We start from the raw sequence: 15,217 nt of genomic DNA, 5'->3' as shown, positions 1-15,217 counted from the left end.
AGTTCTCTAGGTGAAATTTAATAGCCTATGATACACAGGAGGTCAAACTAGCTGATTCAGTGGTCCCTTTTGGTCTTAAATTCTATACAACTATGATGCCTACAAAACGCAGCCCGCTGATCATAGAATAATAGAAGATTAGAGTTGGAAGGGACCTCAGGAGGTCATCTAGTCCCACGCCCTGCTCAAAGCAGGATAACTTCAGCTAAATCATCCCAGCCAGGGCTTTGTCAAGCCACAGTTTAAAAACCTCTAAAGATGAAGATTCCACCACCTCCCCAGGTAACCCATTCCAGTGCTTCACCACCCTCCTAGTGAAAAACTTTTTCCTAATACCCAACCTAGACCTCCCCCACTGCAACTTGAGACCATTGCTCCTTGTTCTGTCATCTGCCACCATTGAGAACAGCCTAGCTCCATACTCCCTGGAATCCCCTTTCAGATAGTTAAAGGCTGCCATCAAATCCCCCCTTATTCTTCTCTGTTGCAGACTAAACAAGCCTAGTTCCCTCAGCCACTCCTCATAAGTCTTGTGCTCCAGCCCCCTAATCATTTTTGTTGTCCTCCGCTGGACTCTCTCCAACTTGTCCATATCCTTTTTGTAGTGGAGGTCCCAAAACTGGACACAATACTCCAAATGCGGCCTGACCTATGCTGAATAGAGGGGAAGGATCACTTCCCTCCATCTGCTGGCAATGCTCCTACTAATGCAGCCCAATATGCTATTAGCCTTCTTGGCAACCAGGGCACACTGCTGACTCATATCCAGCTTCTTGTCCACTGTAACCCCCAGATCCTTTTCTGCAGAACTGCTGCCTAGCTCGTCAGTCCCCAGTCTGTAGCTGTGCATGGGATTTTTCCGTCCTACGTGCAGGACTCTGCACTTGTCCTTGTTGAACCTCATCAGATTTCTTTTGGTCCAATCCTCCAGTTTGTCTAGGTCACTCTGTATCCTATCCCTACCTTATAGGATATCTACCACTCCCCCTATCTTAGTGTCATCTGCAAACTTGCTGATGGTGCAATCTACCCCATACTCCAGATTATTAATGAAGATGTTGAACAAAATTGGCCCCAGGACCGACCCCTGGGGCACTCCGCTTGTTACTGGCTGCCAGCTAGACATGAAGCCACTGATCACTACCTGTTGAGCCCAATGATCTAGCCAGCTCTCTATCCATTTTATAGTCCATTCATCCAATCCATGGCTAGGCAGATGACAACCTGTGATTGTATATCTTCCCCTTGTTTCATTTTAGTTCTCCCTTCCCATCTTTACTCCCAATTAAAAAAACCCAAAACAAATAACTGCAATTCAAGTAACTAACAAAGCTGTGCCAATTATTCCCCATATTCATTTCCTTGTAGATTATATCCCCATACCCTACCCTTCATCTGTTTGTGTCTTTAGATTGTAAGCCATGAGAGCATGTACAGCACCCAGTATAATGTGGCCTCACTCCCAACTGGGACCTTAAGCCTAGTTCCATCTTCCAAAGGATTTAAACCATTAGACTGGAAATATCTGGACAGTCTTTGCCATAAATAGCTGTTGCATCAGGTGCTATAGTGTCCTTTTCACACTGAATGGATTGTAGAGAAAATGATAAAAATGAACCCACACTTTAGTGGGAGCAGTATTGCCAACTCAGGATTTTATCACGAGTCTTGTGATATTTGGTGTTTTTCGTAAAACTCCAGCTGTGGGAGTCATGTGATTGAGAGTCTCTCAGCTTTTTTTTCCCCCAGTAAGTCATTAGCCCTCATGATCACAGAGATAAGCTTGAAAACAAGAAGCTAGGGCACATGAAAGGCTCCAGAACCAAAAGGTAAATAAAATGAATCCTAAACCTTACTTTACGTTCAGCCAAGCTCATGATTTTTGGGGGCCCTAACTCTTGGTTTTGAATGCTGAGGATTGGCATCCCCGAGAGGGCTCAGGTGTTGTTACCACCTGCTCAGAGCAGGGTTAGACGATCTACCCTAGTGTTTATGTCCAAAATGTCCCTTCCCCACCCAGACCTCGTGGGAGCGGGGCTCATGAGGGGCTCCAGCATGATAGCTAGCAACCCTGCAATTCTGGGGGCCTTTCAGCCTGGGATAGCACCGCCCCTGTGTGATGGGTAGATGGTGCCTGGTACAAGCCCAGGGCCCACACAACTATAACCAAGCATTATTCCCGCCTTTCAATGTGGAGCCCTTAAAGACTACCATCCCTCCCAGCATGCACTGCTCCATATGAGTACAAGGGGAAAAGGGGCTTCAATATATACTGGGAATTCAGCACGCCCCTCCCACCCCCGCGGCTCGCGTTGCATGCTGGGAGCTGTAGTCCTCGCGGAGCTGCGTTGCATGCTGGGAATGTATCTCGCCTCGAGTTTGGAGCGGCGGGCGGATGGGGTCAGTTTTACGCAAATGACAAGAACGAGAGGGGGCGGGGCTGCCTTACGCGGAGTGCGCGTGGCCAGCGCGGCCCGGCGGGTGGCGGCGGTTTAACGGAAGCGCCCGCTCTGCTGCTGTCTCCTCGCTCAGGCAGAGGTGACTGAGGGCGGGTTTCGGCGGGGCCGGGCTCGCTCTGGCAGCGAGGGTGACGAGGGCGGAGAAGGCCCGGCCCGGCCCGGCCCGGTCCCCGCCGCTGCTCGAGGTGGGGGTGTGTCCCTGCGGCCCCTCCCACAGCCCGGCGCTGGGGGGGGGCTCCAAAGGAGCCGCTAGGGAGGCTGCCCCAGCCCCCGCAGGCCGCTCGCCTGCTCTGACTAGAGCCTGTGTCTACGTGCTCGCGCCGCCGCCTGTGTGGACGCTCCGACTCCGGTTCCCGCCCCCCCGAGCCCCACGTTCTCCTGGAGCCGGCGTGAAACCGGTTTGGGGGAGAATCCGAGCGTCCACACGGGGGAGCAGCCCGGCCTGGCGGCTGAGCCCGGACTGCCCTCGCCTCAGAGGGCGGCTGGCTCCGGGCTCTCTGCCTCCAGCCCATCCCGCCGGGCGGGGCGTGAAACGAGTCCTCTCCCGCGGCACGGCGAGGGTTAATGGCGGAGGGGCGGCGTCCCACTCCCGGCCCGGCCCTAGGCCGCCAGCGCTTGCTCGGGAAAGTTGCTGGAATCACTGTAACCCGTCGGCTCCCTCCCCTTGACTTTGCCTTGCAGATTGGCCGTGGGCGAGGAATGGAGAGCGACGCACGCCGGATCGCTAACGTTTAGCGTCTGGGGCTGAGCCTAACGAAGCCAGGAGCCGGACATGCACTGCGGTCGCCTTTTGCTGAGCCCTGCGCAGAGGACGAGCCGTTATTACACGCACAAATGTAGCCCTGCAGGAAAAATGGCCGGTGGTTGTAGAGCATTAAACGCCCGGCAGGACTAGTCCCGGGGGATAGCCTCAAACCATGTCCCTGTCTCGGGTTGAAAATCCTTGTTTTCTGCTCTTCCTAGCTGTCTTTCAAGCAATATTTATCCTGATTTTGTACCGAGGTGGCGCATCTAGTGTGTTTCGGGGATATTTAGATGCAGCTCAACCCTGGGATTACTCCAAAACACAGGATGTGTATACAAACCTCAGCTTGTTCACTCGAGCTTCTAATGAAGAAACGATGCCATATTGCACAGCCCAGTCACCAATCTTTGGTATGTATAAACTGCTAGTGCCTGAACTCCTGCCTCAGTGTACTGATACTTTTCACTTGACAAAAGTGAAACCCACGTTTGTCACTAATTTACCGTAGTGCCTGCTAGCATTGCCACTCTCTGGGCTAGACTAATCCCTTCCTTTCATCTTAAATCTAGATATTGGACATTTACTGATTCTTTCATAGCAGGTGAAGCCATCAAACCGTAGAGGTGGTTTTGTTTAGTGTAAGCTTAGGCCCTGTCTATGCTACAACTTCCTAGTGAGCTTGTAAGCCCTTAGAGCTAGCCCTGTGGCATGCAGTAAATATTGTTTTGTGTTTTGTCAACACATAAGGTGGTTAACACTCAGTAACCATGGCAGCTGAGTGCTTTGTGTTCCTAGAGGCCTTGACTGGCATGTATTCTTATTGTTGCCAGTTAGTTACACTCTTTGTTTGGGGGGGGTGTGTTTGTTTGTTTGTTTTTTTGTAATGCTGTTGGTTTGTTTGGACACAAGGAAATTCTGCGCTAGTTTTCCAGCGGGGATGTAGGTAGCACTGCAGCAGCCACAGTGTAGATTGGGCACTATGCTATAGTTACTGGTGTCATCTAGCCCTTCTCATAGCTCTGCCTGATAGGTGACTTGACAATGAATAATCAGACAGAGCTCTAAGCAGGGCTAGGTGACCCAGTGACTGACTGACTTTTTTTAAAAAAAGAACCACCTCAAAAACTAAACTGTGTTTAGACTACATTAGAGCTTGCACTGACGGTAGCTGATTTAGCTACATCACAACATGTACAAAATGTGCAGACTGAGACACTTCCTAACTGCCTGTGTAACCAGTTTAGCCAGCCCTCCTCCCATCTCCGTACAGTGGTAGGGCACCGCAGAGTCAATTGCCCCACATGTTGCAGATGCTGTCCTGTGTATGTCTTTCCTGTACAGTAGCCACTATATGACTGTCCAGATTTTCTGAGATGTAGTGATGCAAACACTGTCAGGCAGCATGGTAAGAGTGGATGTACAACTTTTGCTTCACAGGTAATTGTGTTTTTTTTAAAAAGCTAGTGTGTGGGCACAACACAGCTGTCTGGTGGAACAGGTGCTTGATTTAGTTAGAAAACATGGATTTACTTATCTGGATTGGCATTTAGACTATCTCTATGGGCTTGATAATCATGTTTGATCATCCTTTGTTTCTTTTTCTGTCACTGAGATAAACACAGGCAGTGTGGGGGCAATGTATGTGGTTCCTCCCTCATGCTGTCTTGCTTGTATGCCTCACTCCTCTCTTGGAATCAGCCACCTCTGTTGGTGAGTAACTCTCCTCATAGCCATTGAAATCTTTGTCTGTGAGCCTGTTGGCACAGATGCCAGTAATTGTTTCTTGAGGTATGGACTCAGTCTGGAGCAGACTAGAGCTCACCAATTAACGTAAGAACGCTTGGCTAGATGGTAAGAACTTTCAGTCGCTATGACCCAGGATGTAGATTAGTGAATGGATGCTTGTGCTCCCTTTCCGAAAACACTAACAAGAATCCCCCTCTTAAAAGGCTTTCTTGAAATAGGAGGCTTTACTTTATCTTTAACCTCCAAACAAACAAATTGTGAGCACTGTACAACTTGCCCTTCAGCCATCAGATAATCAGAGAATGATGCTTTATATGGAGCTGCCAAAATGAGAGCAAATTAAAGATGGCATTTAAGTAGATTAATTACTCTAGAGTAATTAACATTTATGGAAACCACTAGAGGAAACTAGAACTCTGCATTTGAAACAATGTCACACTGCAAAAGGCAACCTTAGTGGTATTGGAACATCTGCAGTTTGTGAAATAAGATTCTGCTTTAGTTTACTAACTTCCTAACCAATAACACTTTTTTCATTGCATAAAAAAATTCTTTTCTCCAGATACTCATGACCTATTGTGTACAGACCTCATAAATGAACCCTTTTAAACATATGCTACTGTAAAAGGCATTTATTCTTCTCCTTAGAAAGAACTAAATAGATATACAAATTATTTAGTAATAAAAACTCAGGAGTCTCATCACAATTAAAAACATCACATATGGAATGGAATACCTGTCCTTCCAATACTCATTTTGTGGTCTCCATTAAATCAGACTTCAAATGTAATTCTTCAAGTTCCAAGTTGGAGATGGGTAATTCGTCGCTTTGGATCAAGCCTTCTGTGAATTGCAGGCCTTTCTTCATTTGTGTGTGCGCTAAATGTCCGGTGTCGTCTTTACTATATGGAACAACTAACTTTATTTCCATCCTGAAGATTGTCTAAGCAAAAATCAGTTGTCTGCTGCTACTTTGTTTGTCAAAGGCAAATCTACAGTTAGTATGCTCAATCCACTGAAGCCATTTAACTTCAAAGTCCTGTGTTTTTGCACCTTGCTTGTAATATCTACAGAAGCAATGTGGTTCAGTGCATTCTCTCTCCTAATTCATCTTTTGCCTGTGCCAGAAGCTTGTTTTTGAAAGATTTTTTTTCAGCAAGGAATTTTTTTTGGCAGTATCCACTTTGTCCTCATGTGTGAATGATTAGATTTGGCTCTAGAATACTTGATAGGTCAGATTCTTCCCTTGTGTAATGCTGAATTAAATAGGGTTATACCAAGAGCAAACTTGGTCCAATGTCTTCTAAAATAGTCCCTCCCTCTTACTACCATCTGTCATAGCCTTCTTAGGAGCATGACCATCTGCTGTGGTAATAATGAGTGGTCCCTGTGGTCATGTCTAACTGATGCTTTTCTATTAGGGATCATGCTTTTGTTTGAATTAAAGGGAAAAAATAGGCAAGGGCATTTTTTGTGATGAGGGTTTAAGCCTTTAGGATTTACTTTAAGTGTTTTCATATGTAACTTTTATTTTAAATATAAAAACAGTATAATAGAAATGTACAGATAGGATAGCACTCGGGGAAAAGTGATATGGGAAGGGAAAAGAAGCCACTGAAATAAACTGTATGGTAGCAAGGATCTGATTTCCTGATTCCCCTGCTCACAACAGAATGGACTGGGAGCTGGCTGTGAACTCTGAAAGTAGGGAACAGCCCACCTACTGCTAAATACTATCAGATTGTCATTAGAACAGAAGGGGAATTGATCTTTGGGTGGCACGGGCTGCACTGAGGAGAAAGTACCCCTCCCTTTAAGTTCTGTTTTTCTCCAAAATAGTTTGAGTAGTCACCACAATTCCTCCAGATCATTTTGTCCCTGAAATGAGGCTTTGATACTGCCTTTTTCCATTTATGTGAAGAAGGCAGATGTGATTGTTTCTACAACTATCCTGCATTGGTAAATATCTTGCCTTTTATCAAGACACCCTTGTGGTCTACTTTCACAAGGAGCTTCCACAGGGGTCTGGGTTTTCTCTGCTAGTGTGAATGGAGAGCAGCAAATGTCAGAACAGGACTGTGGAGGAGCCCACTGAAAGGCCTCCCTCATGGGTTCCAACCCATAATGAGACAGATGCCCCAGTACATTGTTCTTAATAGCTCCCTGTTGGATACAGATCAAGTGTTTCCTGCAGTAGATCTGAGGTTTTATTATGATGGATCTGAATGGCAATTTGAATCAACCTTATATTCACCAAATTTTTCACTTTTTGTTTTGTTCCTTTCCTTCATTCTTACAGTTGGTCCATTAACCATCACCTTCAATGCATTCCCCAGTGAAAGAATGATCATTAAAAAAAATCCCTTTGTTCAGTTTGGAGGCTATTACAGCCCTCCTCACTGCCTGGCTCGTTACAAATCAGCCATCATTGTACCACACAAGAACCAGGAGAAGCACCTGCGACACCTTCTCTATTATCTTCATCCCTTCCTGCAGCGCCAGCAGCTTCACTATGGCATCTACTTGATTCAGCAGGTAAATCAAAACCATGTGTCTCTATCGCTGCAGTGCAGATTTCCAGTTAAGAAATGGTTTGGCTGTGAATGAAAAGCAGACACACAAGTACTCCATGACAAATATGGAGTTTGTGAATATAAACGTAGAATGGCACATAATTAACCTACTCTTTCTTATAGTTGTATCTTAGCACTGGATACTGTTCCACGTTTGGGGTTTTTTGAGGAGCCCAAAGAGGGCTGAATATGTCTTCTCTCGAGCTCATCAGAGCTGCTTCTGAGTCAGACAGAAAGCAGTGCCAGAGCGAAATTGCGTATCCTTACTATATGCCTGGAGTGAGATACAAACTGATTCGATCCTACTCTGGGTCAGACTTACATAGGCCAAACAGTTGGTGTTACTGATGGGGTCTGGTGTTGTGAAGGATCCCCAGAAGGGGGAAATTAACTAGTGGTGACAACTGATGGCTAGTTAGGAAGGGGAGTATCTTTTTCAGTTGTCTGTAACTAAGATGTGTGTTTTTTATTTCTGGCTTCTTTCTAAAGAGGGATAAGGGCAATATCTGTGTGCAGGGATGTATTGTTGAAGATCTATATTAATCAGGAAAAGAGGGTAGAATCCTTTTTCTCTTTATGCCCAGAGGCAAAAGACTTCTAACTTTCCAAAGTTCGTAGAGTTGCTTGATCATTTGATGATTACTTGTTCTATTCATTCCCTCTGCTCTGAAGCACCTGGCATTGGCCATTGTAGGAAGACAGGTTACTGGGTTAGATGGACCATTAATCTGACCCATATGGCCATTCTTATGCTAAGGTAGCAGATAAAACTTTCAAAAGCACCTAAAGGACTTAGGAGTGGGCCGTAGGCACTTCCGAAAATTTTACCCAGCATCACGTTCCAATCTCACTCACATTGAAATCCATGGGAATTTTGCCATTGACTTCAGTGTGAGCTGAATTAGACCCTGGAATGCTGCACTTCAGGATTTGGTGAGTAAACTGCATGTTCTATTTTCTAGGCTGGGAATGCTACTTTTAACCGAGCAAAGCTCCTTAATGTTGGTGTCCGGGAAGCCATGAAGGATGAGGACTGGGACTGCCTGCTCCTGCATGATGTGGACCTCATTCCTGAGAATGATTATAACCTCTACGTGTGTGATGAATACTACCCCAAACATATTGCCAGTGCCATAGACAAATTCCAGTACAGGTAAAGGCCTGCACTGGATTTGGGATGGACCGTTTTGATGGAACATCTAGCATAGTCTAGGCCTGGACGCTGAAGGACGTTACCTCAATGTTTTCCTGTTGCAGGAAGGGACATGCATCCGAGTTGTAATCAAAGGATTCCTGCCTCTCTACCATGCACCCATATTGAAACTGACAGGTTTTTGTGTTCTGTCCTTCCAAAAGATGCAGGATGGAGAACATTAGGCAGCACACATGTGACATGGTACTACTGCTGCGTAGGGATCTCAACATGGAGATGTTGATAATATCGTAACCTACATCACTTTCAACAGCTATGTAATTATCATCGATCATTTTATGACACACCAGGGCAAACCCAGTCCTTTGAGGCCCCTTTTTGCTTTCAGCAGCTACTCAAAGCAAACAAACTCATTATCCTGTGACTGATGGGTAATTAATTTTTCCTTCTTCTGTGAGCTGAGTACAGTATTTCCCTCACAATGGAGGAAAAAATGCATGTCAATTGCAAAACAGTTAGTCTCTGAATTTTGCTGGTTAGAAGGAATCTAAGTTGAATTTGCCAGTCTGATCTTCTGTGCTGAAGTCTTAATTTCCCACTTATTCAGTGACTAAAACTTTCTACAGGCTATATTTTATTTCATTTCAATATTTGCCACAGTAAATATGAAGCTTCTTGTGCAATATGAGTCCAATAAGCTGAAAGTGAGATGCATGTGACTCATCACTGTGGTGTAAGACCATTTGTAAAGGGACTGACACACTCTCAATTTTGACAATTTGTTGTTCTCTTCTCTTCTCTAGTTTGCCATATTGGTCCTTTTTTGGAGGGGTATCTGCGTTGACTCCAGAGCATTACATGAAGATAAATGGGTTTCCAAACACCTACTGGGGCAGTCCTGGGGAAGATGATGATATTGCTGCAAGGTACTCAGGGGTAGGACAGAGCCATTTAAAATAGAATGAAATGAAGTTCTAAAGTAACGTATTGCATGGTCCTGCATTAGCCCAGCAGGAGTAACTCAAGAAGAGCTAATCGGTTCTGGACATCTTTAACTTGGTGTGATTGATAGATTCCAAGGCCAGAAAGGACCATATGATCATCTAGTCTGACCTCCTGCCTAATACAGGCCACAGAACTTCCCCAAAATAATTTATAGACTATAATCTTTTTAAAAAAATCCTATCTTGATTTAAAAATTCAGTGATGTAGAATCCACCACAACCCTTAGTAAATTGTTCCAATGGTTAATTGCACTCTCTATTCAAATTTTACACCTTATTTCCAGACTGAATTAGTCAAATGGCTGGAAGTTGAAGCTAGCCTGTTAGCTATTCTCTATCTAGTAGAGAAAGATATATTTAATAATAGGTTCTTCCATGTAGATACTTATAGACTGTAATGAAGGCACCCCTTAAAGTTGAGCTATCAATAGACTTGAAGAACTCAATCTATGACTGTAAGGCATATTTTGTAATCCTTCAATGATTCTTGTGGCTCCTCTCTGAACCCTCTCCAATGTATGAACATCCTTCCAGAATTCAGTACTGGAGACATTACATTCAAAAGTGATAGGGTCAGGATATGTTAGCTCTAATAATTTTGTTTAAAGTATCACTTTTGTACAGTGAGAAGTTAGAAGCTTTCTTCAGCTAGCCTGGACTTCAGGTGCTAGAGAGAATGTGGTGTTGAATACCCTTGTGCTGTCTCTGGGGTTCTTCCAAGAGCTATATAAACCAACAGTGACTGATAGCTGACTCTCACTGAAATAATTGTTGTATAGGAGAGAATACTCAGCGGCCAAGGTAGAAAGGTGATTTTAATTGATGCTTTAGATTTAAAAATAGGAGGAGTTTCAGGATGTGGCATTTACCCCCTGAAAGACTGTTTCAGTAAGTACACGGTATTTGGGGAGCTAGTAACTTAAAGAATCCAGATTCCCATTTTTGAACCATCAGACATGTTGTGTGACATATCATAGAGGTTTAAGTACCATATGAGTCAGTGTGGCACAATGTGATCTTTTTGGTGCTAAAAAGGTGACGTACTGTGGGTGTGAATACAGGGAGTTTAATTACATCGGTTGTACCCAATGCAGCTCTGTAGAGTACAGAGTAAAGACCCCTTGGCCTTGCCTGCCTTAGCAACTATTGTAGCTGTAATTCACCAATGGTACAGCTCTATTAATGGACATTGAGTCAGACTGTTGAGGAGGTTATACTATTTAGCTGGCAGTAAAAAAAATCATATGTTTTCTGCTCTTGCACAGTATGACAGGTTATGTAATTTTCAGTGGAACATTCTGTTCGAGAACAGAGAGTCTTACCAAGCATTGTGCTCTTGAGAATGGAAAGTGAAGTATTTAACAAAGTTAGTTCCTTTGATCAGAGAAATCTTATTAAAGGAATGTAATTACTTTTAAAGGTAATCAAGGTACTGTTGGATGAATGGAAGAGCAGGGTACAGTTTCTTGAATTTCTAAAAACCAGGAAACTCACCCTGATGCTTTCTGCAGTGCTTCAGCTCTTAACATGGGTCTCAGCTGGGGTGCCAGGGGTGAGAAGTGCCATACTGGAATCCTGTGCACTAAAGTGCACTTTATTTTTAAGGAACCAAATCTGGCAAAGGGGCAGTGTTAGCCTGCATGGGCCCCAAACCATACTTTCCTTGGAGGAAAGTAAATCCCATGCAACATCCTGTGAGAATTACATGCTACAAATAACTGATAACCACCACATCCACCTGAGTGGCAGATTATCAGTGGTGGAGGCTAATAACGATTCTTTGTTAACCACCAAACAGTCCTACATTTTCAATACTTTGTAGTGATTTTGGGTGCTTTGATTTTTGAGTGACCAGCTTGACATCTAAAAGGGAGCTGTGTTTTAGAAAGGACTGAGCACTCATGCTGTAGAACAGTAAAACCAAATTTGAAATCTGGCATGAACCCTTGGCTTCTCTCTAGGTGTGTTCTAATATAATAAAGCTTTAAACAGCGGAGTTGTCCAACTCACTGCGGACCAGCGTTATCTAATGGGTATAGATGAAGCCAAGTTGGGTTCAACAGTGTCAGCTAGTCCTGTTTAAACATAGGTTCCTACTGAGACTAATCTCCTTCTCATTCACCTCCTATAAGACGTGAGCTTCAAAATGTAATTGGAACCATTTAAAAGTGACATTCTTGGGGGTGTTCTCGTTTAAAAAAAACCAACCCAATTGTTGCGTTAACACAACTTTTTGTATTTAAAGCTGCATTACAATTAATCTTGCAATGCCAGACTTCAAGTCCAACAGCAATGATGGCTCAGCTTTTTTGCAGTTCTCAGTTTTTATTTGAATGTGCAATGAAATGTTTTCTGAATGCAAACATACAAACTTTTTGCTACTGCCCAGGTTGAGATAATGGTACTTTACCAAATGCTAATACACACACTCACTGAATGAATACCTTTTGTGGGCTTATTTGATTCTAGTCTAATTATTTTTGGCACACTGGCCTTTCCCTAATGGTTTGGGAGCAGAAACCTTGCAGTACAGCTTGTTGCTATTTACCCCCAGCTCTTATCTCCAAAACAAAACTTTTATTGAAAGAAATTGACTAGAAAGAAGTTTCAAAGATGTTCATTTGCCAAACTAAACACCGTAGTAGGAATGGATCTGGCTGTAGGAGCCTTGGCTACACTTAAGATCTATCTAGAACTGCCAACGGTTCACTCCACTGGTACTATATATTTTTTTTTGACATAACCGTTGTTACTGCCTCTGGAATGCTCCCACCCTAGCTTACCTGAATGGTAGCATAATGCTCTGCTGCTGGCCCACTCATATTTAGGTAAAGTAAGTGGTCCAATCACAGTCTCTCCCAGCAGTGTTGGCCAAGTCAGTGGTGTGTTATGTTGTAAGTCAATGGGTATCACTGAGTACTATAATTGCACTCCTGCTTCTTGAATTTGAAGTAGTGTCTTTTCATCCCTGTTGTATATTTTGCTTTGGTTGTGTTTCTACCAGGAAACATATCTATTTGCACTTTCTGTAGCCTAAAGAGGAGTTTAAAAATGGCATCCTTGTTTAAACTGAGATTTTGCTCTGTTTTCATTTAAAAGGATTCAGTTAGCAGGAATGAAAATAGTCAGGACCCCTCTTCATCTTGGACGCTACAAAATAGTGGATCTTGAGCAACGCCCAGGGAGTGAAGAGCACCTGAGAAGGTAACTCTTGTAGGAGGGCTCTGTCCTCAAGTTGTCCGAATTCCAGCCTGACCAATCCCTTGTCTGTACAGCCTGCTGCCTGAGTGCTATCACCTTTCTCCTCATGCAGGGCAGAAGGCACAGTCCAAGAAGCTGCTTATCACCATCCTGCTTTTAAATGCTCCTATTTAAAGAAACTGTCTCTAGCTTTGTTCAGCACAGAGTTTAGGAAATTCACGGGGTAGAAACATTTGCTTGATTTGTTTTTATTATAACTTGAATTCCTGCAGACTTGCTGGCAGCCTCTGGCCTCACAGGGAAAAAAGAACGTTTGTGATATCAGCACAATCACATGTCTGGTCAAAAGCCAATTGCAACTGAACCTCACTTTCTATGATTAAATGTTTAGTGTAGATGCTTTAATACTAATTCACTTTGTTTGAAGGCTGTAGCAGTAAGCTTATTCTTTTGATAAGCAGTTGCGAGCAAGAGTTTTATATAAGTACCCAGCCCAATGGGGTCTTAGTCCATGATTAGGGCTCTAGACACTAATACTGTAGTTTTAAAAAATATGAATAAATAGTCAAATTATTCAAATGAAGAAACAAGCCAATTTAGTCATCTCTGGGTATCTTGGAATATTAAGAATCAAGCTTGATCTCCTGCCTCACCCCCAGATTTTTATGTACATCTCAGACAAACTAAATGCCTAAGATTTTGTCAATTATGCTAGCAGTAGTCAAACACTAAGATGTATGCAGACCTATTAAAAATGAGAAATCTGAGAGCTGACTTGAGGAAGGTGGATGCCTTTGTGCTAACTTAAATCCCCCAGGATGTATTTACGTACCAGGTGAAAAGTCTCCACCCAATATAAGTAACACCTGTCCCCTATTCAGTTCAGGCTCCAGTTCCAAATGATCCTTGTTTATAAATGCCATACAATTATTCCGGTTTCCTTTGGGCAAAGGGACATTCTCAGAGCCTGTGGGGGAAGACTTCACCTATAAAGCTTCTACCACCTGGAAGAGCTTCCCTATAGGCCTGTCTACATCTTACTTCAATGTTACCTGAAAGTGCCTCTCCTCCCTGCTTATGCCTCTTGATCATATTCACAAATTGTTGTGTATTTCTCAGTTTGTATTGTAATTGACTAGACAAAGATGGGAATGTGTCCCTGTGCTGTCCTTTTATCTAACTACAGTATTCTCCTCCCTTCAGGCCTGCTCCATTGCACAACACCAGAAAAACATGGAAGGATGATGGAATGAATTCTGTAGAGTTCAAACTCCTTTCAAGAAAGAAACACCTTCTTTATACCAACATCACTGTGGACATTGGGAATGCTCCCACATTGCCACCAAAGGACAAAACCAAAGACAATAGAGCTTGAGTAGGGGGCGTAGCACCTACAAATTGTGCCACACAGGAAGTGCCAGCCTACACTTGGTCACCTCTCCTCTAAACACACAAGGGGTCGTAGAGAAGTCTTCAGGAATCAGGCACAACAGCTCATACTGTTTGTTTGTTGTAAAGAGAATCCCTTAAAGCATTGTAAAATTGATGCTCACTGAGTCCTTTACATGTACTCACGGTTGCAGTTGAGGCTGGTGGATCATTATTCATCACAAGACATCCACTCTAACTTGCATACTCTTAAATCAACATGACCCATTAGCTGGATAGTTAGTTGAATGCCAGCTACATAACCTCTCCCCTATAAGTAAAATAGCTTACTATTTTAAATGGGTAATTGGGATTGAAGTCACTCTCCAATCAGTATGTTCTGTGTTTTGTTTGACAGAAACCTGTCCCACCGGAAAACATTCTCTCGTTGCAATCTTTAAGGAAAAACAAAACTTATTTCAAGAAAGTGTTATTGCCAACTGTTTTTTGTAAATATTATTCAGGAATTTTAAATAAAAGATTGAAAGTTAAGAGCCCTCTTAATTCCTGTTTTATGTGAGCCATTGCTCTATAAATGAGTTTCTCCACAAGTAGCTGAGGTTTGGTATGCCAGAAAGCTTTTTGTCTAGTCAGGGGTAGAGCAAGAACCTGGGCATTAACCTCCTGCATTTTGTCTCTGCCAGCACCGGTGATTAAATATTCCCTTAACACTCCTTAAACTCAGTGTGGGACTGATAGTAGAATAAAACCCTGCATGTATGTATAACAGCTAGGAAAGGGTTACCTTAACCATAAGATGACTGTCCATCATCACAGCCACCCCCTCCCCCCTTACACTGCTGGTAAGCTAAATCAATGACAAGAAGCCCAGAAAAAGAAATGGAAAAGTGGCAATGGAGCAGGTGAAGAGGCCATAGTGCTACCTGTAAAGCCTGAAGTTCTCATTC

General features: G+C 43.5%; 1 protein-coding gene across 4 annotated transcripts; it reads left to right on the top strand.

Moving 5' to 3' along the window:
- Positions 1 to 2,380: 2,380 nt before the first annotated feature.
- LOC137151702 (beta-1,4-galactosyltransferase 3-like) lies at positions 2,381 to 14,801 on the top strand. Of its 4 annotated transcripts, none has more exons than XM_067546041.1 (7): positions 2,381 to 2,400; positions 3,141 to 3,614; positions 7,250 to 7,485; positions 8,486 to 8,676; positions 9,480 to 9,602; positions 12,780 to 12,884; positions 14,085 to 14,801. In XM_067546041.1, exons 2-7 carry the CDS (start codon positions 3,377 to 3,379, stop codon positions 14,254 to 14,256), a joined length of 1,065 nt encoding a protein of 354 aa, XP_067402142.1. In that variant the 5' UTR covers positions 2,381 to 2,400; positions 3,141 to 3,376; the 3' UTR covers positions 14,257 to 14,801. The 4 variants fall into 4 exon arrangements, with proteins under 4 accessions (XP_067402142.1, XP_067402140.1, XP_067402143.1 ...); XM_067546039.1 differs by lacking the exon at positions 2,381 to 2,400 and adding an exon at positions 2,417 to 2,538; XM_067546042.1 differs by lacking the exon at positions 2,381 to 2,400 and adding an exon at positions 2,417 to 2,538 and having other exon boundaries at positions 9,480 to 9,612; positions 14,085 to 14,222.
- Positions 14,802 to 15,217: the final 416 nt, after the last annotated feature.

Source organism: Emydura macquarii, unplaced genomic scaffold (assembly GCF_026122565.2).
Source record: "Emydura macquarii macquarii isolate MOO-44397 ecotype Brisbane River unplaced genomic scaffold, CSIRO-AGI_Emac_v2 contig_1119, whole genome shotgun sequence".
Classification (NCBI taxonomy): Eukaryota; Metazoa; Chordata; order Testudines; family Chelidae; genus Emydura; species Emydura macquarii.
Note: the sequence above shows the minus strand (reverse complement) of the source record. Positions and strands in the feature narration are given on the sequence as shown.

Excerpts from the sequence above, each read along its gene's own strand:
- LOC137151702 (XM_067546041.1), top strand. The coding sequence starts at position 3,377 with ATGTCCCTGTCTCGGGTTGAAAATCCTTGTTTTCTGCTCTTCCTAGCT. Across the intron at positions 7,486-8,485 it reads GCATCTACTTGATTCAGCAG|GCTGGGAATGCTACTTTTAA; the intron begins GTAAATCAAAAC and ends TCTATTTTCTAG. Across the intron at positions 9,603-12,779 it reads GATGATGATATTGCTGCAAG|GATTCAGTTAGCAGGAATGA; the intron begins GTACTCAGGGGT and ends TTCATTTAAAAG.